At 47.5% G+C, this 25104-nt stretch overlaps 1 protein-coding gene across 1 annotated transcript; it reads right to left on the bottom strand.

Annotated features, from left to right (window-relative positions):
* Positions 1 to 756: 756 nt before the first annotated feature.
* LBP (lipopolysaccharide binding protein) lies at positions 757 to 24597 on the bottom strand. The gene is made up of 15 exons (XM_047746859.1): positions 24377 to 24597; positions 22549 to 22663; positions 21244 to 21372; positions 17624 to 17779; positions 16958 to 17021; positions 13451 to 13514; positions 11275 to 11366; positions 10590 to 10766; positions 9210 to 9269; positions 7801 to 7968; positions 6287 to 6354; positions 5743 to 5785; positions 3680 to 3743; positions 2775 to 2851; positions 757 to 1151 (listed from the first exon to the last, which is right to left on the bottom strand). Exons 1-15 carry the CDS (start codon positions 24498 to 24500, stop codon positions 1107 to 1109), a joined length of 1446 nt encoding a protein of 481 aa, XP_047602815.1. The 5' UTR covers positions 24501 to 24597; the 3' UTR covers positions 757 to 1106.
* Between the last annotated feature and the right edge of the window lie 507 nt (positions 24598 to 25104).

Here is a 25104-nt window from a genome sequence, read left to right as displayed (position 1 = left end):
GACCTGCCCAAGGCCACCTGGCTTGTCAAGGACAAAGCCCAAGTCTGTCACCTTCCACCATAGGGATGGATGATGGAGGTGGACAAGTGAACCAAAGGAAAGAGGAGGGAGGACAAGAAGCCATGGCCTGCCTACCCTGCCGACAGCTGGGTGACAGCACATTGTCCCATCTTGGAACGTATCTCTGTCACACACAGGGTAAATGGGTCTGTTCCTTGTGAATTATCTGTTAGCCGGCAGCTCCATCCAGCTGCTCTTTAACACAATAAAAAAAATATCAAATGAGCCTTCTGATTCCCAGTCCCCAGGGGCCCAACTGCATAACTTGGAAATGACTCTTTAGTAAGTCTGATCAAAGGCTGGTTGTTCAGTAATTAGAAATCACGGCCTCTTCCTCCGGGCTTGGGGCTCATAAACAACAGTTGGATGAACTCTTTATCTGTGTTGGACCAAAAACCTAGAGGGATCCATTTCCTCCTAATTTACACCCGTTTCAATGGGGGAAAGCAGCAGGAGCTTGCGTTTCTGCTCTGGGACACCTACTGGTTCCCTTGTCTGTAGCAGGCAGGGAGAGAGGGAGGGAGCACACATCGAAGTGAGCCCATGAGCTGCCCATGCACTGAGATGGTCAAGCACCTTCCAGAGGGGGCCTCAGAGCCAGATCCAGGGCTTGGTGGGCCTCTGTGAGACCACGGATGGGGCTGACCCTCCAAAGAGCCCGTAGACAAAAGAGGCCAGGTGGTAGGGAGGTTTAGCTAGAGCACCAAGTGGTTCCTTCACTGAACCATTCAATAAATATTTATTGAGGATCTACTCAGTGCCAGGTACAGAGATCAGATGGTGACTAAAAAAGATGATGCCTGCTCTTAAAGAGGGTACAGGCCAGCCCAGGGAGATGGTCTCTCCTGGGGGAGGTGGGGGCTGGGAAGCCCAGGGACAGAAAGGGTGTGGGTGCACCCGCTGAAGAGGCCCAGGGCACCCAGGCAGACCTCTCCCCCAGAGCTGGGAACAGAGAAGTCTTCATCTCCCCGGGAAAATGCTGCACATCTGGAAATGCAATTTGCCAGTCCAGCTGTGGGCTCCAAACCCCAGCTGGGTCCTGGCCCTCAAGCTCTCTTGTACTGGAGGTTGGTGCCCAGGAACAGGAAATCCTAGGAGAGACAAGACAGGATGGCATGGGAAAGCATTCCTTACGCCAAAAAAGACTCATCTCCAGTATAAAGGGAGGCCCACATCTGGGGAAGCATGAGTTCTGCCAGAAACCAAGTCAGGGCATAAATCTCAAATGTGCCTCCATCCCTAAGGTCTCCAGAAAGCACAGCTTTTTCCATCCACCTTCTCTGAGATGGCGATTTATCTGTCATTTCCCAAGCTGCTGCTTCCAGGCAGGCCCCATAAATGTCCTTTGTGTCACCTAAATTTTCTCTCCCTCGCAAATAACACAAAATTGTGCACCACTGAGGTTTACACTCCTACCGCCTTGGAAGTTTCCATCACCTGAAGGGGCGGGAACTCTGAACCCGAGCCAAAGTCCAATTCTCTCCCACAGTGATCCAGCCCTTGCCTTTGGGGGTCAAACAAATGACCTCAAAAGTCTACTGAACATGAGAGTCTATAATAAATCTTCTGATGATTTCTCATGTGCCCAGCTGAGGCCAGCGGCATGAATTGTTGGTCCTCACTTCAATTAACCAGCTGTCTGACTCCTTGTAAACTCTCAACAGTAGGATGTTGAGCATCCTTGGGTCCAAAAGGACACTGGATATTACTCTTTCAAGTAGAGTAGTGGGTCAGTGTGTCCATGTCCCTGACCCGCTGCTGCCCTTCCCTGTCTTTTTATTTTTTTATTTTTTAAAAGATTTTACTTATTTATTTGAGAGAGAGGGAACACAATTCGGGGAGAGGTAGTGGAGAGGGAGAAGCAGATTAACCTGCTGAGTAGGGAGACCGATGCAGGACTCGATCTCAGGACCCTGGGATCATGACCTAAGCTGAAGGCAAATGTTTAACTGACTGAGCCACCCAGGCGCCCCTGCCCTTCCTTGTTTTTAGCGGCTGTTACTTGCTGTAGATTGACGATGTCCCAGACACAATGCAGCATCTCCTTTACTGCTTACAGGGCTCCCCACCCAGTCATCCCTCCTTACAGACGCTATTCCAGAAAGATAACCTGAACCATGGGCACAGACACACCAGAAAATGCTTGATCAGAACCGTGGTGTGGAGAGCAAAGACTCAGACGTATTCCTTGATATGGAAATGGTTCAGTAAATGATGTCTCTGATGGCTCTAACTGTCGGTTCTGTTAATGGTTCTGTTAACTGACGGTTAAGTGTCTGCTTTCAGCTCAGGTCATGATCCTGCTTGTTCTCTCCCTCTCTCTGACGAATAAATAAATACAATCTTAAAAAAAAAAAAAGAATTTAGAAGAAATTTTCAAAACTTCCAAATGGCTCTCAGAGCCTGTGCTGTTGCCATGACAGCGTTTTCAAACTGAGCTGGTGTTGAGGTTCCCTCAGGTCACCCACAGGGGTGGGGACGTGGAAGGCAGTGCGGCACAGGCTGTGTCCAATGCCAGCTGCCCGAGGAGGGGTGCCACATCTGAAGGACACGTGGGTGGCTGCATGGCATCTAGCGTGCCTGGGGTCTTCCTCCCCTTTCTGAGCGGCAGCGCTGGATTGAGTCCCACCCACTGAGCTACGGCCTCTGAACCTGGAAAACAAACCAGTCGCCCCCCTCCCCAATTCCTCAAAAGCCCATCGGAACCCACTGACCTTGTGGATCTCGAGAACAGGGTCATAGAGCTGAATATCCTTGAGCAGAGGAAGGGGGAAGCCTTCTGCCAACTTCTCTGGAGGTTGAGGCATAGCACGGAGAGAGATTTGCAAACAAATAATAATTATAAGTAAAGTCATAGAAAAAAATAAGTTTCCCTCATCCAACTCTGTGTACAGTATACTCCCATTTAAAGATCACCAAAGATTATGAGGTAGATAAGATTATTATTTCCATTTTACTGATAAGGAAATTGAGGCACAGAGTGGCCAACTAACTTGTCTTAGGTCACACAGCCAGAACTAGGATTTCAACCCTGGCAGGCTGCTCCAGGAGCTTGAGCTCCCAGCCCTGGTGCTATATGGGAGGAGTAGGAGGTATGGGGAGGCAGATACTCATAGTAAGAAGCTAGTAGGCACCTGCTCCCTGCCCTCACTCTCATCCTGCTTTCTGTTGTGGCCAAATGAAGCAGGGCTTCGTGGAAATGGTGTTTAGAACTTGATGCTTTATTTTCTGACTAGGGAGTTGGCCATTGACTGGGAAATGTGAATTCAGAGATGGGCTGCCCTGTGCCCGCTGCTTTAGCTTGGTCCTTAGTCTTTTACCTGCCATTTCAGGGCATAAGGGGGCACACTTCTGTGAATCCCTCCTTCTCTCTTAGGAGGAGGTTTCCTCTGCCCCAAAGAGCCCCCTCAGTTCCTAACCCTCACTAGAGCCCTGGAGGGAGAGGAGACCACCTTCAAAACTCCCATCTCATTGGCTGCTGAAGCTCAAAGAGGGCAATTGACTAAACCAAGGTCACTCAGCCTGCAGGAAAGCCGTGTTTCCCATCTCCAAGCTCAGCTCCTTTTTCCTCAAAGAGCACTGTCCTCCTTGACATGGAAAAATCCCTCATGATTCTTACCATTGACCTTGGGGTAGAGGGTGTTGAGAATGTAGTAGTTGAGTAGCGCCTCCAACAGCTCCACCTGGTGGAGAACAGGAGAGATACACCGTGACCACATGTGCCATTTTGCCCACCAATAAACGTCCCCATGTCTGCATGTGGCGACATGGCGAATAAGACTGAAAAAAGCGAATTTCAGATAGATGCCTACATCATACTACTGTTTTATATTATAAAACTATTTTAAGAAACACGTTTATTTGTATACAAAAGGATAGACACCCTTGGAAGATTACACACCCAACTGTCTTCCCTCTAGGAAGAACGTCAAGGTTTGACTTAGCTTTGTCTTTAATTTTTTTTCACAGTTTAATTTGTTTCCATATAATGTTTTCCCAATTTGCTATGTAATAATTTCTTTTAAAAAATTCAAAACAAAAATTATGAAATACACTTTATAACACTCACCATGTAGATGGTATAGGGCTCAGAACATTACATATACACCTGACTCAGTTTTCACAATAACTCTTTGAAGTTGATATTACTGCCTCCATTCCACAGACCAGAAAACCGAGGCCCACGGAATGAAAGTGACATTTAGAAATGGGGAAGCAGGGGCAGAATTTGAGTCCAGATTTATCTGATTCTATAGTTCCTACTTTCGGCATTCCATGCTCTGAACACCCGATAAGATGACTTCTTGTGAATCTTTACATATGAATGTTTTACCTCATAAGACACTTATACATGCCATGTACAGATGCAATATTAGTGTGTCATTAGTCACTTCCTCCATCATTGCTTGGAAGGGGTCATCCTTTGGGATCCCTGTGGGCAGAGTCTCTCTCCACAGTTTATGTGGTTGTTTCTACTTCGTAAGTTGGTAAGGGAGGGTCTGGGCAGCGCAGGGCAGGGGGAGGCTGGCCAGAGGGGTCGGTGTGGGCAGGATGGTAAAAAGGAAGACAATTAGAGGTTAAGGTCTATCCATCTCCTCCTTGGCCTGTGAGGAGGAGCTGTCATCACCCCGTCTTCCTTCTTGTCAGAAATTTCTCCCTGATCACATCAGCCCACACTGATTTTCCCACTGTCTTTCTTACTTCAATATGGGGCCATCCATTTTGCCACTTGTTCCTCCTGGTGGAAATCACTTCTTGGTTCAGCCAGGCCAGCAATTAATGCCTCTTCTTTTAATAACAGAGTCCCAATTTTCCCCTGGGGAACTCTCCTTTCCAATCTCAGTCCATGTGGCTTGGGACCACACACCCTGGCTCCCGGAGTGTAGATGAAACCCATGTTTGGTCAACTGGCCTTGTCCAATTTTTAGCCACAGTGATTGGCTAAAGAATGGTCACATGACTCAGATTCACCTAATGAGAGCTAACACCTAAATTTTTAAAAATTAAACTACAAAATGCTGATGTTTTCTAGCAGTGGGAAAAATCAGTCAGAGAATGAAGTCAACATGGATGAAGGCAAAGAGAAGAGATGGGGAGAGATTCTTGATGCACCAATTTGAGTACCTAGATCCAGCTATGCCTGAAACCTCATTTTTAATTTGTTTTTTAGTTTTATGACCCTATAAATTCCTCCTATTGGCTTAAGGCACTTTTAGTTGGCTTTGTATCCTTTTTTTTTTTTTTTTAAAGATTTTATTTATTTATTTGACAGACAGAGATCACAAGTAGGCAGAGAGGCAGGCAGAGAGAGAGAGGGAGGAAGCAGGTTCCCTGCTGAGCAGAGGGCCCGAGGTGGGGCTCGATCCCAGACCCTGAAATCATGACCTGAGCCTAAGGCAGAGGCTTTAATCCACTGAGCAACCCAGGCGCCCTGTTGGCTTTGTATTCTCGTAGTTAAAATAACTCTGTCCAACAGAAGATTTAATTATAACTTATCTTCTATTGCAATGTAACTGTTCCTTGGCCCTTGTTTCATGCCCTCAATGACTGCACTTTTTACGGCAGAGAGTAGCTCTTCTCACTTTTCTATTTTCTTCTGTAAGTGCCATAGCATTGCTTAGGAAACACACTAAATTAGTTAACACCTTAATCAATTCATAAATAAAAACAATGATTACTTACATTGAACACTCCAACTTTAGATCCTTTCAGTTCTACTTGTATCCTATAACAAATCAGGCAAAAGTCAGAGATGTGGGCATGATATCCATGGGACACCTAAGCAATGTGGGGGTCCCCAGAAAGGAGTCTCTGGTTTAAGAAGACACAGAACCAAGGATGGTGTAGGGATGGGACTGAGAAAGATGACTAAGAACCAAAATCAGCGATGCAACCTTACTGGGAAGACTCACAGAGGGGACGTGAGTCATGTATGTCAGAAAGTCAATATGGTTAATGTCAAAAATAAGAAAAAGCAGTATTAGTAAACTCTTTAGAAATTTGGAAGTAATGGGAATTAGGCAGAAAGGACATTTTGGAGGCATGACAAGTGGGGGAAAAGAATTGAGCTAACCGGGGTAAAATTTAAGTTTCCTTCCCCAGTGATAGACCCCTAACATTGAGAAGAAGATCTGCTCCCATCCCTACCCCCAGCTACAGAGAATCAGCTACAATGTCCAGATGGAAGGAGCCCAGTTGCCTCCACGGGGGCAGGAGGCTGACTTACTTTCCCGGTTTCAGAAACCCAGTGATCCTACTGGTATTGAAGGTCAACATGGCAGACACATTAGTAGCCTGGAAATTCCAGTAGAAGAAAACAGGTTTAAATGAGAAAGGCAGTCGGGGCACCTGGGTGACTCAGGGGGTTAAAGCCTCTGCCTTCAGCTCAGGTCATAATCCTAGGGTCCTGGGATCAAGCCCTGCATCGGGCTATCTGCTCAGCATGGAGCCCACTTCCCCTCTCTCTCTGCCTACTTGTGATCTCTGTCAAATAAATAAATAAAAATCAATAAAAAAATTAAAAAAAAACAACTAAATGAGAAAGTCTGTCACATATAGGAAGGATAACTATTAAGACCAGCTGTTTCCTTTAAACAAACAACTTGGTGAGTTAAAACAGGAACTTGTTCCCTAACTGTAGACTCCCAGAAGGTTCATCATAAGTACTCAATACATATTTGAACTTGGACTTGAACATTTTTTACTTGAAGTTGGTGACTATGATAGTGACTGAACTTTGAACAGACAGACTACCAAGAGGTGTAGAGTGCCTATCCCTGGAGATCTCTAAAGGGATCATTTCTAGCTACCTCACAGCTAAGAGTCTGTCCTAGTGGTGATAATAATAAAAATAATATTAATAATATTTTAAAATTTATAATATATTAATAACAAATTTGACAATAATAACAACAATATCAAATTGCAGCTATAGCATCTAGGAGCAATGACCCTTCTAGAAATTTGTCTTGTTGAGTTTCCAACCTGACACAGGAGAACAAAGTTCTCCATTCGGTGAGCAGGAACCCAAACGGACTCAGAATCCCTTCACTGTTACACAGAGTCCATTGAGAAAGGAGAGAACCCTCTCAATATTTAACCCAGAGGGCCTTTGATATAGGGAGGTGCTTACACAAGTGATGGAATTGCCGAGAAGCCAAAGAGAGCTAAGGGGGTGACTTAGAGACCAGCAGAGGAAGGAAGCTGCTTCCACCCCAGGACTGAAAGAACAGAGGAGGGATTGGGGTTAAGGGAACCACCATGGAAGTGACAGAATCACTGCCTGAGCCTCTGTCTAGGACAAAGACAGAGGAAGAAATATTCAGGCTTCTTCCTTCCTCCCGCTCTCTTGACAGTGTTTCCCATTGGCTAACTTTATTAGAAGTCAAAGTCCAAGGGAGCCTGGGAAATGTAGTCTTCAGAGGTCAGATATAGATGCAGAGCAAACAAGTCCAAGACCCTTATACCTTCCTCCCAATAATAGCCCTTCTCAGTGTTTTGGAGATACAAACATTAAGCAAATAAACCTGCAAACAGTTATGTAAGCATCTTTATAATAAATGCTATGCAGGAAAACAATAGCGTGCTTTAAGAAAAAAAAAAGATGACAGGGAGCCTAAGGTGGTAAGAGGCAATCAAAAAAGTCCTCTCTGAGGAATTGATACTGAAGTTGAGATCTGAAGGAAGGGGGAAGAGCATGCAGAAAAAGGGAACAGCATTTGCAAAGGCTTTGAGCCTTACCACACCAAGCCGGAAGACAGGCTCCCTGACGGAGCTGGGTAGGAGCACAAAGCCTTCAATCTCCATCAGGGGGGTCGAGGACAGATTCCCAGGACTGAAGTTCAGGAATGGGGCAGAGGCCATTGCTCCCTGGAGCTCCAAGTTCATGTTGGGGTACAGTCTGGCTAACTGGGGGCAGAATGAGAATATTATGTCAAGAGAAGGAAACATGCAGGTTTGCCAGGAGAATCCCGAGGGAGTCAGAGAAAGCTGAGAATGCTTTTTGATTGATTTTATCTTCACAAAACGCTCTGTTCATTTTTCTCTTAATGGTGCCCCTGGAGATCTTGTCTTGTCAGACATCTGGAGTTTTCATGGCTGCATTGGGTTCCATCGGGCATGGGCACTGTAACGGATCTAACCACACTGGGCATCAAGTGGTATCCAAGGTTTTGCCCTTATAATGACCACTCCTGTGAGTACCCTTGGCTATTTTGGGGGGAGGGGGTACATTCCTAAAAGTGGAATTGTTGAGTCAAGGGCAGGATGGGTATATGTCAAGCCTTGGATATTCAATATGACTGCCTGTCCGAGGCGCATCTGGGGCGGGGGAACTGGGAAGGTGTAGGAGAGGACAGATGGATTTCCGTGGGATTAAATGATGAATTTAGCCCCGTGATGACAGGGTTGCTGTAGCAACTGCCGGAAACAACCACGGGTCCTTCCTGGGAGACTGGCTGAGCCAACAATGATGAGTCCGTACGATGGCAGACTGGATACTCATGAGAACACAAGTGAGGAATCTTCTTTTCTACTTCTGCAGAGTAAGCTCCCGGGACAGTAAGGCAAAAAAGTAAGACAAAATGGCGTGTATGATATGCCTCCATTTGCGTACAAAAATGGAAAAGATTCACAGCAGTTGTTGGCATATACATAGAATATCCCCAGAAGGAGGTAGGCTTTGGATGGGAACTGGGTGGTTAGGGGCCGGGAGTGGATGGGAAATTTTCCACTCTAGGGCCTTTTATGTCTTTTGGATGTTGAACCATGAGAATTATTATCCTTTCAAAACATAATTTTTAAAGCACCAAGAACCATGCCTAGTCCCTAGTGTGTCTTCTGTAATTGTCTGATGTTATTAATTAGGGTGCATTTGGCGGGACATGTTGGCACTCCCTGGGATTTTTCAGATATCATTGGTGAAAGAATGGGTGACTCATGTTCCCAGAGACACGGGGCTCAGTCCTCTGTTGTTGGGCTTTGGAGAGAAGGGGCCCCGAAGCCAGCAGCAGGAAGACCTTGCCCTCCCTGGGGGACTCACTGCCAGCCTTCTGACTCTTGGTTAAGCTGAAGCTCCGTGGTTTTAAAGGGAAACCCCTGGAGGCTAGTGGGCTTGGCTTGCACCTGCTGAGGTCTGAGAGAAGGCTTACCCTGGGGACGAAGGGGCGAAAGGACTTGGTGGTCAGCCGGATGTTAGAGCCCGGGGGAACCTGCAGCGAAGAGACACGAAGTTTTAGGGCGCTCTCACCGGAGCTGAAGGTCTGAGAAAGATGGGGAGGTGGGAGGAGGATGCTCAAGACTGTGGTTTCTTGACTACCTGGGTTACCATAACAACAGCGAGATGTCTGTCTTGCACTCACCACAAGCACCAGTTGCCAGGGCCTCGGCTGCTCTCCTGGGACACAGGTGACATGCGGGATGCGCACAGAGGGTCCGTGAGAGTGAGATTTGCAGTCATAAGGACCTACGTATGGTTCCTGGCTTTGTTGCTGTGTGGTCACAGGCCAGTCCCTTCACCTCTCTGAGCCTATCAGGTCATCGCGAGGGCTGAATGGGATGGTGTGCACACAACACCTACATGGGACCCAGCGCACAGCTATTATAAAACACAGCTATTATGACCCAGTCCGCTAAAAGAAAGGACTGCACCATTGGAGGGGTGCCTTGCTCAGACATGATATTAGAAATAAAAGGTGAGAAAGGTGCAAAGGTGAGAAATCACCCAAAAGACCGCAAGCCACTCCCCCCACTCACTAGGTGGCACCCCGTCTATCATCAGAGCCAGCTGGACCACACAATGGGGCTGCGCTGTTGCTCTCATCATCCTGATGTTCACGAGGCCTCAGCTTTACAAAAAGCTACAAGAAATAATTTTCTGAAACCCAGGAATATTAAGGAAACTGGAAAATTATTAAAGATGCAATCCACTTAAAAATTTAATATTTCTTATACAAAACCCCGTTTGAGTCTCTTGTTTTAGAGGTACGTTCTAGAAAGACTGTCTCCTTTCACCATGAATCACTAAATCATGGACCTTTTTCCTCTTGGTTACAAGGTAGTTTCCAAATAGATATTTTATTTAAAAAAAATCAACTATGGGCACAATGTTTTCATGGTAGTGTTTCACTTTTAACTTGGTTTCATTTCCTATTCAGTATAACTTTATGCATTTATTAGTGTATCCATTAACCTGCTTCATTTACTAAATTTTTAAGAGCTTTTTTTTTTAAGCCTCTACAAACTAAGCATGAGGGAAAATATGAATTAGAACAACAGGTCTAAACGGGGACAAAAGTAAAACCCAGACAAAGAAGTCACAGTCTTTCACAGTTCTAACGGAGAAAGGATTTTTGACTCGAGCTTCCTGGTAGCTGAAGTGAAAAGGGAAATTGTGCTCATTTATATATTTCCTTGTCTGAATCGTTCTTCTCAATAACTTGCTATATCATTGATATAAACGGGGTGGAAAGGAAAGAAGGAAGGGCAGGCCACCCTGTCATTTGTGCATGTTTTTCTGTCATCATCCTCACCATGTCATCTGTGATGGAGAAGTTCAGGTATCCGGCCTCATGATAAACCAAGCTGGCTGTGTTGAAGACATAATCAGAGATGGCAAAGTAGACCATTCGGTCATGTTGCTCAGGAAGGCTCATGACAGGAGCAAGGAAGGTGACTGGGGAATAGTGATCACGGCTAAAAATTTCACCCTGGAGAGAGAAATTAGTATGCATTTGAACTTTTCAAAGTCTACCCCAGTGCTGGACATCTGAGCTAGGCAGTTGCTTATACAGCCTGAGTAGGGGGTGTTGGAAAGTCACTGCCTGAAACTCTACCATTAAAACACAACACATCAAAGTGTTGTGTGTCCAGAATCTGTAAATGAAAAGCTCCCCAGCTTTGGCATTTTTAACCCATTAATACCCTTTGCACCACCTTGCCCAGTTCTGATTGACCTCACCTACGTGATGGTCAAAATGAAGGAGGAGAAGAGGGAGGGTTTCAAGGCTGAAGACTTGTAAGTCTCCTGTTGGAGCCCTGGTTCTAGAAGCACTCCCCACCACTCCATATTGCCCTGCCCTCAACACAGCCAAAGCCCCTGGGGAGATGAGGACAGATCTGAAGCCAGAGAGAAAGGAGGCCCCAAGTAAGGGCTGGCCTTGAGGGTATGCTCTGCTGGGGCTGAACCCACCCATGCCCCTGCTCTAGGACTCTCACCTTAAACATCATGTCCAGCATTTGGGCTGTTGCCCGAGGGGCTTCCATTAAACTGTAATCAATGCCAGCAAAACTGTCGATCTCTGTTGTGACTGTGAGCCAGGAGAGGGGAAGAATTAGAAGCCAGGTGATGGGGGCTCTGACTGATCCACACTCTTGTGACTTTCTTCAGGGGCCCCTGCCCCTCTGCCAAGACCTTTGACCCAGCCCAGCCCTGGAGCAAAAAGATGTTCCTCCAAGAAAGAGAGGACATGTTCCTGTTGTCCCACTGGTGGGTTAGCATGAAGGGGGTGGTATGCTTAGCCTGGGACCTGGTTTCCAGGGTGTCTCTCTCTCTCTCTCACACACACACACATGCACCACGCATGCACACACATCTGAGGGCAGAAGGAGCCCAGGTCTGGCAGCCCTCCACATCTTCATGCCAAAGAAGCCACAGAATGGGGAGAATTCTCCAATCAAGGGAATTATTCCCCAGTTTCCAACCGAAGCCTTGATCTTTGGGGAAACTTGCCTCTTATCAACACAGACCAAATAACCAGGAAGGTCAGTCCATGTCCAGAAGGCCCAGAAACTCCCCTTCAAAGCCCTAGGGGAATGAGAGTCCTATGTCCCATGCACTAGGCTGTCTGTGCCTGCCTGGGCCTGCCCTGAAAGACAGGGGCCAACGAGTGAGTGGGGGGCCTGGGGGCCAGGGCATGACACAATACCTCAGACACATCCGTATGATGGAATGACACATATGATGGAACTACACAGCTACTAAAACGAGGTCTGTTGCAACCACCTCAGAAAACTGGAAGGATCTGGTCACGCAGAGCCTGTAGCCATCACGTGAGCCTGCTGTCCCTCTCCCAGGTATATACCCAAAGACATGTGTCCATATGTACTAGGATATTCATAGAAGCACCACCCATAATGGTCCCAAAGTGAAACTCCCCAAATGGGTTCAACAGCAGAATGGATAAATAAAGGGAGGGACACCCACACTGTGGAGCGGCATCCAGCAAGGACAATGACTGACTCTCGCTCTTCATGCAGCAGTATGAGTCAACTTCATCTTTTATTTTTATTTTTATTTTTTTTTAAGATTTTTATTTATTTATGTGACAGACAGAGATTACAAGTAGGCAGAGAGGCAGGCAGAGAGAGAGATTGGAGGAAGCAGGCTCCCCGCTGAGCAAAGAGCCCGACGCGGGGCTCGATCCCAGAACCCTGGGATCATGACCTGAGCCGAAGGCAGAGGCTTTAACCCACTAAGCCACCCAGGCGCCCCCAACTTCATCTTTTAAAGTAGAGCCGAGAAAACTATCTGCTCTTGATAGAAGACCTGAAATGCGGCGTGGTGCCATTTGCCTACAGTGTGCAAAACTAATCTTTGTTGGAAGAAGTTGGGAGAGCGGTGTTCCTTCAGTGGGGACCCGTGGCAGGGGCTCACGTGAAGGAGTTCCGAAAGCCCCATCATGTTCTGTTTCTTGCTCTGGGAGCGGGAACGTTCCTGTGCTCAGTTTGGCAAAATTCTTTAAACTGTTCACTTATGACTTAAGCACTTTTCTCTCTATATAAACCCCCACAAAAAGTTTCTTTTTTAAAAAAAGATTTACTTGTTTATTTGAGAGAGAGAGAATGAGCAGGGAGAATGGCAGAGGAAGAGGGAGGGAGAGAAGCAGGTCCCTTGCTGAGCCGGGGGTCCAACTCGGGGCTCAATATCAGGACCCTGAAATCATGACCTGAGCCGAAGGCAGACGCTTAACTGACTGAGACTCCCACGTGCCCCAAAAAGTTTTTTAAAAAAAATGAGATAAATTTATGTATGCTAATACAGAAAGATGTCCAAGGTATACAAGTTACAAAAGAAACAATGTCTACTATGTGTAGACTGATACATACTCATAATTTGACATATGCATGTGTATTCATGAACAAAAGGAATATATAATGAATGTATGTTTGTATCATTATGTATACTTATATTTTTATATATGAAAGAAAATATCTGAGAGCCGACACCCCAAACAGAGATTATTACCTCTTGGAAGAAAATCTGGGGAGAAAAGGATACTTCACATTATTACTTTCTACACTGCTGCCCCATTTAATGTTTTATAAGGCTTATCTGATTATAAATATAAATATAAATTAATAGAGTGTCCCCCGCATGGGTGGAGTAGCCTACCTGGCAGAGTTTGGAGATAAGGCTGTAGGTCTGAGGTCACCGATTTCTGGAGCATTTCGCAAACCTGAAAAACATGGAAGGAGAAAGCCTGAGTGGGTCCTCCCCCCTCCCATCCCCGCTACTGGCTTTGGTCTGCCACTGTGCTAATTGCTCTAGTCACTGTCTTTCATATATTAGCCCATTGATCGATTCTACAAAAATGTATCAGTGCTCACATGTGCCATGTGCCAGGGAATAGAAATGATCAAAAACATGCAGGTCCCCATGTGGACCTCAATAGGGTCCATCCGGACATCTCCAAGTTGATCCCGGTGCTGGATATCTGAGTTAGTCTGCTACCCAGCCGGGTCAAGCACTTTGGCTAGAGGCACTGCCTGAAATTCACCTTGAAAGATACTTTCGTTTGGGAGGTGCTGCCCCTCCCCTAGAATTTAGACTTGAATAGAGGAACTAGACGGCCAATAGAAATAGCCATCTCATAGGTGTGTACTTAGTAGGTACTTCTGAAATGCCATCCGTTCACAGGTTGGCTGGGATCCATCCGTATTCCACGTTTCTCGTGTCCCAGAGGCCACCACATGGTAGGCACATACCCTTCGTGGAGACAACTTGCGTGGCATGTTTCTCAAGAAGAGGGAATATGTGTTCCCAAAGCTGCTGGCTATACATGCTCTTGTAATCGCTCAGAATATTTCTTGTGTAAACCAGTGAAATACGACCGAGAAAACCTAAGTACTTGGGAGAGGTGAGCTGCTTAGAGAAATTTCCTAGTGTGCACAAGAAAAGGCTTAGGAGGAAAAAAAAAATCATGAAAATCTAGAAGGATTCTGCACCGGGAATTGCTTTGTAAATGTCTTTGAATTCTCATTGTGGTTAAAGAAAGCTGAGCTGGAATTTGTAGCCGATCAATGTTTCGTGAGCGAAAGAGAAGTCCAATGTCAACCAGGAGACTATTTTCAAAGAGCAGTTTCTATGTCAAAAGATGACAAATGGATTTATATTTACTGTATCTTAAAACATTTGGATTTACATGTAAATAGTTTCTTTGTTCGTGTGTGGGCACGAGTCCCCATGGTCCACAGTTGTTTTTTTTGTTTTTTGTTTTTTTTTTTTAAAGATTTTATTTATTTATTTGTCAGAGAGAGCGAGGGAGAGAGAGCGAGCACAGGCAGACAGAATGGCAGGCAGAGGCAGAGGGAGAAGCAGGTTCCCTGATGAGCAAGGAGCCCGATGTGGGACTCGATCCCAGGACGCTGGGATCATGACCTGAGCCGAAGGCAGCTGCTTAACCAACTGAGCCACCCAGGCGTCCCAACAGTTGTTTTGATTAAGGGGTCACACCCCCTGTGCGGAGGCATCCATGTATATAAGGAAGAGGCATATGGGGGAAGGAAGGCTCCACGGGTATGGGAGCTGGCATTTTAAGGGCAGGCAAAAGGGTGAGCTCACACAAATCAAGCACGGAGGTGTGGGAAACTCTATGCTGGGGGCTGGGCAGGCAAGAGATGAAATCTTAGTCTCCCTTTGTTGCTGGCTCAGTGTGGTGAAGGACAGTCACGGTTGGTTTCATGGGAACCAGGAAACTGCTAGCCTCACTCAAGCCCTCAAGGAGACTAGTCCCTCCTTGCTTTTCCTTCAAAGGCCTACCAGATCTTCCCAAAGAGCCCCCAACCCTGAGGGGACCTGCATGACGGGGGAGGGAAGGCTTTCAGCCCTCAGTCCCAGACCCATCACAGGGCCTCTTAGAGAGGCAGGTTAAGGGTGTCGTAGGGGAGTTGAACAAACCTGGGTTCAAATCCTGTCCAGTCCCCTACTGGCTGTGTGACCTTTGCAGAATCTCTCCCTGCTTTTGTGTCCTGGTCTACAGGATACAGGGACAAGGCCAAGTGCTTCCCAAGGATGTTTGGGGTGGGGGGGGGGGGTGAGGAGACTAAGACAGTGAGTCTATATGGTTCAAAGAGCAAGCAGGCAGGAAGTGGTTATTCTTAGCCTTGCTGGTCAGATACCATCAGTGGGGAATTTGAAAGGGTCTGTACCAGGCTCTTTGTTTTCCTAGAAGAAGGAAATTTCTGAAGACCCATAAGGCTCAGGGATCCAGGGAGGTCTCCATCTTTCCCAAGACACCCAGCCCCTAGAAAGCCTTTGGTACAAGCTGCTCCACCTTCTAGGAAGTTTGAATGCTGACCCAGCTCTTCACCAGCAAGGTGACCACTGGGCAAGTTTCTCTACTCTTAGAGCCTTCTCGGTCAAATACAGAAAAAGGCACTTTCTTCAAAGGTTGTGGTTAAGCTGGATGGCATATTCAGTGGTTGAATACTTAGCACACTACTCCTGGCCAGACCACATGCTCAATAAGTAGCCACCATTGTTACAAATAAGAATAGTTATATAGTGATATATTCTGCATCATGTTAATTACATTAATTAATCAAAATAAAATTAATTGTATATATCAAATTAATTGTGATATATTACTATTATTATATAATGTTATTGCTAATCCTTATTTGCACCGTCATCAACAGGGCAGTAGAAATCCATACCAATGAAGAATATTATGGCCTACTGAGAAAAGCATGGCAACACGGAAATGAGATGCTCAAGAAGGAGGCTGTCATATTTCCCAAGCTCACCTAGACCCCAGGACCCCAGAACAAGACAAGGAACAGAATGCACTCTGCCCCCCGACTCCCCCCCCCCCCCCCACCCCGCCCGGCCATCTGTGGGGTCTGTCTGCTATTCTCACTTCAACCACTAGGGGCACTCAAAACAAGACCAGTCCGTGGGCCCCAGTGAAGAGAGAGAGTCTGTGTGTCTGTGTGTCTGGTGTGTCTGTGTTCCTCTTTCCTCCTTGGTGACTTTCTCTATCAAAGCAGTCATTGCTACAGACACAGATCCAGGTCCATGATACCTCAGAAATGGGATTTTTGGGTGAGGTGAGTATTTGTTAACATGAAACCTCTTAGTTGTAGTAGGAGATTTCAAAATTTGGAGATTTCACGTAATTTTTTTAATGGCAAAAAATGACACTCTGTGCTGCCTTACCCTCCAGGGCAGAGGCTCGTGAGCACACCCAGGTAGGAACCAGAGTTCCAATCTGGTTCTCACATTTCCCAAGTGTCCTGCTTGGTGTCTGCTGGCACCTAAGTGCTGATTTCCTTTTTGGCCTTATGGAGTGCAGGGCGGTGCGGGAGGGAGGGCAGGGAGACAGTGAGCAAGGTCAAGGAGAGGGAGGGGCAGGAGTCTCTGTTCACCCCCTTTGTTTTACCGTTTCCTGAACATTGAACCATTCTCTGCCTCACTAAACACATTTGGAGTCCAGGGACCTACATTTTGCCCCAGCTTGGCCATGCTCCATGACCTTGGACAAATGATTTGTCCTCTCTGGGCTTTGGGCCTAAATATGTCTGGGCCAGTCCTCCTGGCCATCCTGGGCCAGAGCCCACGGAGGGCTCCCACCTGGCCCTTGAGTGACACAGCAGATGCTAGCAGCTTGGACATTCCTACCTTGCTCTCCAGTACTCTTCGGAATTTGGACTCAATCTGGTTGTGGAAGAGATTCAACAGCCACCTGGAGAGAGGAGCACAGTGGGCGGTGAGTTTGGTGCCACTGAATGCAGGGACAGTGAGGCAGCTGAGAAAGCTTGGCCCTGGCCTCTGACCAGGCCGGTCCCTAAGGGATCCCTCTTCCCCACCATTCTGGGACCCTGCTGTGTCTCCAAATCCTGGACAGGATGAAAATGCAGAGTCCCAGCTCCCAGCACATTTGCTGACTCCTCTTATCTGGCATCCCAGCCCCCTGTTGCCCCAGTCAAATTCAGTGGATTTAGGGGAGAGGCTTGAGAATCTACATACTTCTAATCAAGCAAACCGAGACTCAAAGATATGTACCCACAGACTCGTACATTGTCTGTACATTCTCCTTCGGCCAAATGCCCTTGTGTTCCCCTAATAGATTTCATTCACCTGATGGTGGTCCCCACCAGTATTCCTGGCTCGAACCTGTATCTTTTAATCTCAGCAGGGTCCCCCAAAGAATGACCTCCAAGTGCCTGTGATGTGCCCCTGCATTATACCTGGGCATCTGTGCTTATCAGAGGCCAGGCCTTGGGCTGGATGGGACTCGGGCTGCACGCAGGGGTCAAGCTGGGCAGTGTCCCAGTGGTGGCTTACCCCAAATCTCCCGATATGTCCACCTCCACGTCTTGAATGTGGCTGCTGCAGCCAGAGGCAGTGATGGTGGGCCTCCCAGAGGGCTCCCTGCCCAAGACAAGACTGACTGAAATGGTAATGCCCTTGACCTGCACATCAAAGGAGCCATGTAGTTTCCTACAGGAAATAAGAGAAGCAATCAACAATTCCTAGACTAAGATCAGCCACCATGTAGGCGTAAAACATGAAGCTCGATTCTTACCCCAAAATAAGTGGAGCTGGAGCAGAAATTTAATTAGGAAAATTATTACAAAGAAAAGATTTATTAAGTTAAGAACATAGAAGGTCAGGAAGAGAGCCTGGGTCTAGGTATTGATGGGAATGGGGGAACAAAAGCCTTTCTACATAGGATCCAAGTCTAAGGAGGTTTAAAAGAAATGGTTGATAAACTTGCCAGCATAGAAAAATAAAATTTCAGTAAACAGACCAAAAAAAAAAAAAAAATACCAGGGGTGCCTGGGTGGCTGGCTCAGTGGGTTAAAGCCTCTGTCTTCAGTTCAGGTCATGATCTCAGGGTCCTGGGATCGAGCCCCACATCAGGTTCTCTGCTTGGTGGGGAGTGTGCTTCCTCCTCTCTCTCTGCCTGCCTCTCTGCCTACTTGTGATCTCTGTCTGTCAAATGGATGAATAAAATCTTTTTTTTTTTAAAGACTTTTTATTTATTTATTTGACAGAGAGAGAGATCACAGTAGACAGAGGCAGGCAGAGAGAGAGAGAGAGAGGGAAGCAGGCTCCCTGCTGAGCAGAGAGCCCGATGCGGGACTCGATCCCAGGACCCTGGGATCATGACTTGAGCCGAAGGCAGTGGCTTAACCCACTGAGCCACCCAGGTGCCCCGAATAAAATCTTTTTTAAAAAAATACCATATTCAAAGTAAAAAAAAAAAAAAAAAGAAAGAAAGAAAGAAAGAAAGAAAGACTGCATGGTGAGCTGGCCAAAAAGCTAATTCCTTAATACACAAAGAACAAGCTCATACAAACTAATAAGGAAAGGACAAAACAACCCAAAAGAAAAAAACAAAACAAAACGGGGGTTATCAAAGATATCTAACAGGAAGTTCAGTTGGAAAGAAGCATATGAAACATATAAAAATAAAAATAAAATAAAATAAAAATATAATTAAAAATAAAAATAACAGTAATGCCAGTTTTCCCCTGTCAGATGGATGAAAATTCTGAAGCTTGAGCAGGTGCGTGTAAACAGAGGTCCCAGGGGCTGTGGTGGGGAGATCACCTCTGGAATATCGATGGTTGGAATCCAGCCTCTCACACACACGTCTTTGGCCATGGAATTTTACTTCTAAGGCTCTACTCTGTGGCCTTCCTGTCTACATATATGCATGGGGCGGCTCACGGAAGCATCACGGGTCACAGCAAAAGGTGACCGAAGCATCTAAAGGTCAGCTAGTAGGGACAGGTTCAGTTAAGTTGTAGGCATCTATGCTACGCAGGCTTTAAAAAGAATGAGGATAGGGGCGCCTGCATGACTCAGTCAGTTAAGTGTCCAACTCTTGATTTCAGCTTCTGTCATGATCTCTGGGTTGTGAGGTTGAGCCCTGCGTTGGGCTCCGTGCTGGTTATGGAGCCTGCTTGGGATCCTCTCCCTCTCTCTCTGCCCTGCCCTGCCCCTTTCAAAAAAAAAAAAAAAAAAAAAAGAATAAGGATGAACGTTGTCTATCTACACAATGAAATATTACTCATCCTTAAAAAAAGGAATAAAGCACTAATGCACTAAAGAACTTCAAAAATCTTAGGCTAAATGTAAGAAGCCAGACACAAAATGTCACGTATTGTATTATTCCATTTGTATGATATGTCCCAAATCGGCAAATCCATAGAGAACTAATATAGATCGGTGGTTGCTGGGGGCTAGGGCAGTGGGCAGTGATCTCTTTGGGGAAGGAGGATGGAAACATTCTGGAGCTAGAGGGAGGTGGTGGTTGCATATCATCATGAATGTATTAAATGCCACTGAATTGTTCACTTTAAAATGGCTAATTTTACAGTGTGTGAATTTCACCTCAATAAAAATATTATGTTAAAAAAGGTAAAAGAAAAAAAAAAGAATGAGGTAGATTTTCATTTGCTCGTATAAAAAGATCTTTGAGATACTTAACTGAAAAAAAGCCCAGACAGAGTGGCTGGCTTGATTATTTTTGTGGAAATGGAATGAATGCGCCCTACACAAGTGACCTGTATCCTGAGCATCTTTCTCCAGCAGTGCTGCCCGATTGAAACAGAATGTGAGTCCCATCAGTAATGAAAACATTTTTAGGAGCCACATTCAACAAGGCAAGAAGAAAGAGGTAAAATTAATTTTATTAGCGTAAGTTGTCACTTCAACCTAACGACATAAAAACCACTAATGGGGTTTCTTCTGTTGTTTTTCGTACCGAACCTTCAAATCTCGTGTTTCACATTTAGAGTGGGTATCAGTTTGTACTAGCCATTTTTTGAGTACTCAGTGGAGACACGTGGCTAGAAGTGACTGGATTGGACAGTGCAGGTCTAAAATATAAATAAGATCAGGTCACCCAGGAAGGTTGGCCCACCATATGGGCTGAATTGTGAACCCCCCACCCCAGCTTTGTCTGGTGAAGGCCTTAACCCCAGGACCTCAGCATGTGACTACATTGGAGGCAGAGCCTTTGAAGAATTGATGCCGTTACACTGAGACCATTAGGGGGACACCTGGCTGGCTCAGTCAGGGGAGCAGTGCTCTTGATCTCGGGGTTGTGAGTTCGAGCTCCTTGTTGGGTGTAGAGATTACTTAAATAAACTTGAAAAAAAATTGAGGCCATTAGGTTGGGCCAGAATCCTGACTGGTGCTCTTCTAAGAAGAGGACACGGAGAGACACTTGGGGTGCCTACACACGGAGGGATGACCATGTGAGGTCACAGCAAGAGGGCCACCATCTTCAAGTCAAGGCGCGAGACCTCAGAAGAAACTAGGCTTGCTGACACCTTGATCTTGGACTTTGGATCTCCAGAAGTGTTGCTGAAACCACCTAGTGTGTGATATTTTAGTATGGTGGCTCAAGCAGACTGATCTACCTTCCATCCAAGGATCCTGGAGGTCGAGAACAGTTCAAAATGCAGGGAGTTCATGTCCCTGGGAGCCAGCTGCCTTTGACCAATGGCAAACAGGAAGAAGGGGTCATAATGGCTGAGTTGGGGAAACTCAGAGGTGTGCTCTACCTACATGGTCTCCCGAGGTCCCCAGTCGGCTGCCCAACTGATTTCCTTCCCTCCCTACCTCCCTTCTCCACCTCCATGGACATTTCCTTAGGTCATTTTCCAGATAAAGTACTTACACTTGAATTCTTGTCTCCGGTCTGCTGCTGGGGAAAGCAAACTTAAAAAGATACAGAATTCTGTCCTTCAGCTCGCCCAACACCCCATCAGGGAAGCATGAGAAGGGAAGAGAATCAGAATCAACCAAGAGCCAGGCCTCAGATCCCTGTGCGCTCTTCCCATCCACCACGTGGCCTTTCCAATGAGCTAGGAACAGGTTGGACCCAAGAAGGATGGGACAAAGGCCAAGGCCAAGGGCCCAAGAACCTGGGAGCAGAATCTACTTACACAAAGGCTTTGCGCGCCTTCCACTCTCCCTCGACTCTGATGAAGGAGTCAGAGATGCTGAGGCTCAGGCCCTGGCTGGGCAGGGGGCTCAGAGCAGAGTCCCGCAGCTCACAGCTGTGGATGCTCAGGCTGAGGAGAGAGACACAGGGAGCACAACGTCAGCCCCAGCTTGGGTCCAGCCGCAGCGGGGATCTTGCTCCAGACCCTGCTGCTGCCCCTACTCTCACCCCATGGGGACTCAGCTGGTAGAGCTGGCTCCAGGTCGCTGTGGGTCTCCCCCAACTTCCTGAGCACCTGCTGTGTGTTCTGTGCGGACTATGCGGCCATGCTAAATGCATTGTCTCCTCTATGTCACCTGCGCCTCTAGGGGGGACGGCACTGTTCTTGTTCCCTTTTTACGGAGGGGGAAGTAAAACCACTCGGAAGAGCTGCATTTGTCCAAAGTCACACCATCGGGATCAGAGCCCATGAATCTCACGATCCTGGGTGGGATCTGGAATAGGACACATCGACACGCCCCTTTGGGTTTGTAACTCCTTTTTGGGGCCATTTCTCCCTCGACAGATCCAAGTAGGGGGAACGGATTCAGGGAAGGCTGAGGCCAACCCCAAGAAAAGACACGAAATGCTGGAGAAGCAAACCAAGACGACGCATGTTGTGGGGGCAATCGGCGGGAAACCAGTGATCAAGCTCCAGTTTATATGCCCAGCACATAGTAGGTGCTCAATAAATGTTTGCTGATGGAGTGAATAAAAGAAAGAATGAGTGGAGCCATGAACGGTAGTGGGCAGGGAGGGGTGCTGAGCGGTGACTCTATTGTCCTTCTCCATTTCCTGTTCCTCTGCAAGTGTTGTATGCCTTTTTTGGGCATCAGCTGCTCATGTCTAATGATCCTTCGAAGACTCAGCTCAAATGCCACTGCCTCTTGGAAGCTTTCCTTGACTTCCCCGATGGACAAACCTCAGCTCTAACAGTTGGGCTACTATATTGAAAATTTAAGGTCTATCTTCTCTTCCGGACTACAGGCAGGGGCCAGACAGAAGGCTGGATTATCACAGTGTCATCCCCATCTTGCAGATAAGGAAACCGAGGCTCAGGTCACCCAGCTAGTAGGTCTCCGTTGATATTTGCTGGATAAATGAATAAGTGGGGGGACCTAATTCCCTCCCAGGACTTCGCTCTGAATGTTGTGAGGAACTCTTCCATTACTGGCCCAGGGACGTCCTGGGGAATCTCCCTCTCCTCCCTCCAGAGCCCCACCCCCACCCCCAGTCACCTCAGGGCCGCAGCAGAAGGGAGCCTCACCTGTGGAACTCATAGTGCCCTCGGCCAAAGGGCTTGGTCTTGAAGTCCCCGGTGAAGTCAGGCAGTGTGATTCTGAGCAGTTCCTTCTGCAGAGCCACTGACCCCTCCTTGGCCACTGTGGACAGGAAAAAGCTGCAAGTCAGCCTGGCCTGGCCTTCCTCCCCTCTAAACCCTTCAATGGCTCCCACCTGCTCTAGGGAGAAAGGCTGACTTCCTTGTAAGCATTAATGACAGTTACAGACTATTGAGCCCCTGTTGGGTACAAAGTGACACGAGAAACAGGAGCATCACTGCGTTTCACGTGGTGCTGTTTTGTGGGTGCCCAGTTTATGGGTGAGGAAACGGTGTCTTTGTCAGCGACCCCACAAGGGGAGGAGTGCCGTATGCATGGGTGGGGGGGGTGCTCCTCTGTCCCATCCTTCTCGGCATCTAGCCTGTGCAGAAGACACTGTAAGCATCTGAGGGATAGAATCCTGGTGTCGGCATCTTCCTAGCTGGGTGACCTTGGGCAAGGCTTCAGCTTTGCCTTCTCCATGGCAATGGCAACAGAACTTTCTTTACTGGGCTGGCATGAAGATTAAAGGAGATATTGCAGAGCAAAAAGGGGGTTGGGGGGAGGACACGCACTCCTAGCTGGTGCGTGGCCCACGGCAGGCACTGAGTAGATGCCTGGAACGGCAAAGTGGGGTTTATGTTGTTAAAAATATGGAAAGGACCAAAATGTCCAACTCTAGCCAATAGGCTAAGAGAACATGGCACAATCAATCACACAGTGGAGAGGAACCAAAGGCAAATTTTGCCTGATTTAGGATTTCAATATAAACAACACTTGCTAATACCCTCTGTTTGTTGGGATACATGAAGGATTCAGGATTCTGCCTTCAGGGAGCGCATGTATACACGGAAGACCAGGGGCCTCCCCTCTTTCCAGCTGGCACTGCTCCCTTGAGAGAATGGCCGTGACAGTCCTCCTGCCAGAACGCTATCCCTTATCCCTGGCCAAGTGTCCCTTATCTTTTGTACCTCTCCGAACCTCCTCCAAGAAGCTTTCCCTGATTTCCTTTCCTCTGCTCCCAACAACCCTACCTGGGGAAATGTTATTACCCCATTGAACAGATTAAGCAGTTGAGGCTCAAGACTGTGAGGAGAGCCCTGGTTCAGTTCCGGGGAGGGTGGTATAGAAACACCTCAGCTCCTGACCCCCTGGATGGGTGAATCCTGACACTTCGTTTCAGCATCTTTTTTCAAAAAGTCATCTTACTTTTGTTCATTCTTTCTAGTGGAGATATAACGTACATCAAAGTCCCTGCCAGATAACTTTTGAGTGTTGAAGCAGCCACCTACCCACCCCCGGAACCGGAGGGAACGCGGTCCCAGGCCCCCTGCAGGCTCCCTCCTGCCCGCTCTGGGTCACCACCAGTCTGCCTTCTAGATTTAAGACACATGTTTTCAAACTCTACCAAGAACTTTCCGGTAGAATTGCCCTGGTCAGTGGGTAGCGGCAGGGCTCGTAACACACTTCCCTGTCTTCTGGCTGCTCTCCTCCTCTCAACTTCCCACTCTCCTGCGCCGTATGCTGAAAGTTTTCTCCCAAATTGATGCTTTCTCCAAATCCTTCTCCCTGGCGGCTGGTAACGGACCCCACTCTGACAAGTAACATGCCCAAGCTGCACTGTGGGTGGGCACAAGGTGAGACTTGGAGCCAAGGCTGCCAGACCCTGGCTCACCACCCCGAGGGAGAGTGCCCCATTGGTGTCCCCTGTTGTCCCCAGAGCAGTCTGGCGCCCAGCAGTCCAGCCAAGTGCAGCCAACAGCCACAGTTTCTTACCATACTGTAGGCCCTTGTCAGTGATCCTGGTGACCAGGCCAGGGTTGGTGCCCAGGGCGCCTGGGGTGGACGTGAGCAACAGTCTCAACAGTAGGGAGGGCAGGGCCCCAGCCAAGGGCTTCATCCTGGATTCCCAGTGCAGTGGCCCAGACGGGGCCCCGCTCCCTTAAGTAGCAAGGGGGTTGGGGCAGAGGTGGCTCCTGAGTGGGGGCGGCTCCTGGGATCTGGTTCGTGGCATTGGGAATGGGAGGCACAGAGACTGGAACTGGCTTGCGACATTGCTGGGGTCACGGGTCATGCTTTGAAGCCCGTTGCTGCTGTCCCGGGTCAGAGGGTGGGTTGGCCTGGTCCCAGGTAACGATCTCTGTCCACCCTTCCCACAAAAAGACCCCACATTCATTGCTGGCAAAGCCGGTGTTAGAGACTAGGAGGCTCAGGGAGGTCATGTCACTCCCTCAAGATCCTGCACCTGGCAAGTCGGGGAGCTGGGAGTCAAAGCCATGTCTGGCACCAGCCGAACTCTTTTCTCTTTTTTAAAACAAACTGAGTTGAATATAAAGAAATCTTTCCCCCTCCCCGCCCTTGGGAAACCAGGCTTTCTCAGACCTTGCTGGTGGTAACATTTTCTGGAAAGCAACTTGGCAAATCTTTAAACGTTTGCATGCCTGGTAACCCTGAGTTTCTGCTTCTGGAATGTTAAGTACATAATTATGTCAGGGGAAAAATAT

This window comes from Lutra lutra, chromosome 9 (assembly GCF_902655055.1).
Source record: "Lutra lutra chromosome 9, mLutLut1.2, whole genome shotgun sequence".
Lineage (NCBI taxonomy): Eukaryota > Metazoa > Chordata > Mammalia > Carnivora > Mustelidae > Lutra > Lutra lutra.
This window is presented reverse-complemented; position numbering and strand designations above follow the sequence as displayed.

Bases quoted from the DNA above. Each gene is read 5' to 3' on its own strand.
- LBP (XM_047746859.1), bottom strand. From the start codon at position 24,500: ATGAAGCCCTTGGCTGGGGCCCTGCCCTCCCTACTGTTGAGACTGTTG. The intron at 21,373-22,548 runs GTGAGGCTCCCT...CTCTCTCCTCAG, and splicing joins GGGCACTATGAGTTCCACAG to CCTGAGCATCCACAGCTGTG. The intron at 17,780-21,243 runs GTAAGTAGATTC...TATTTCCTGTAG, and splicing joins AAGGCGCGCAAAGCCTTTGT to GAAACTACATGGCTCCTTTG.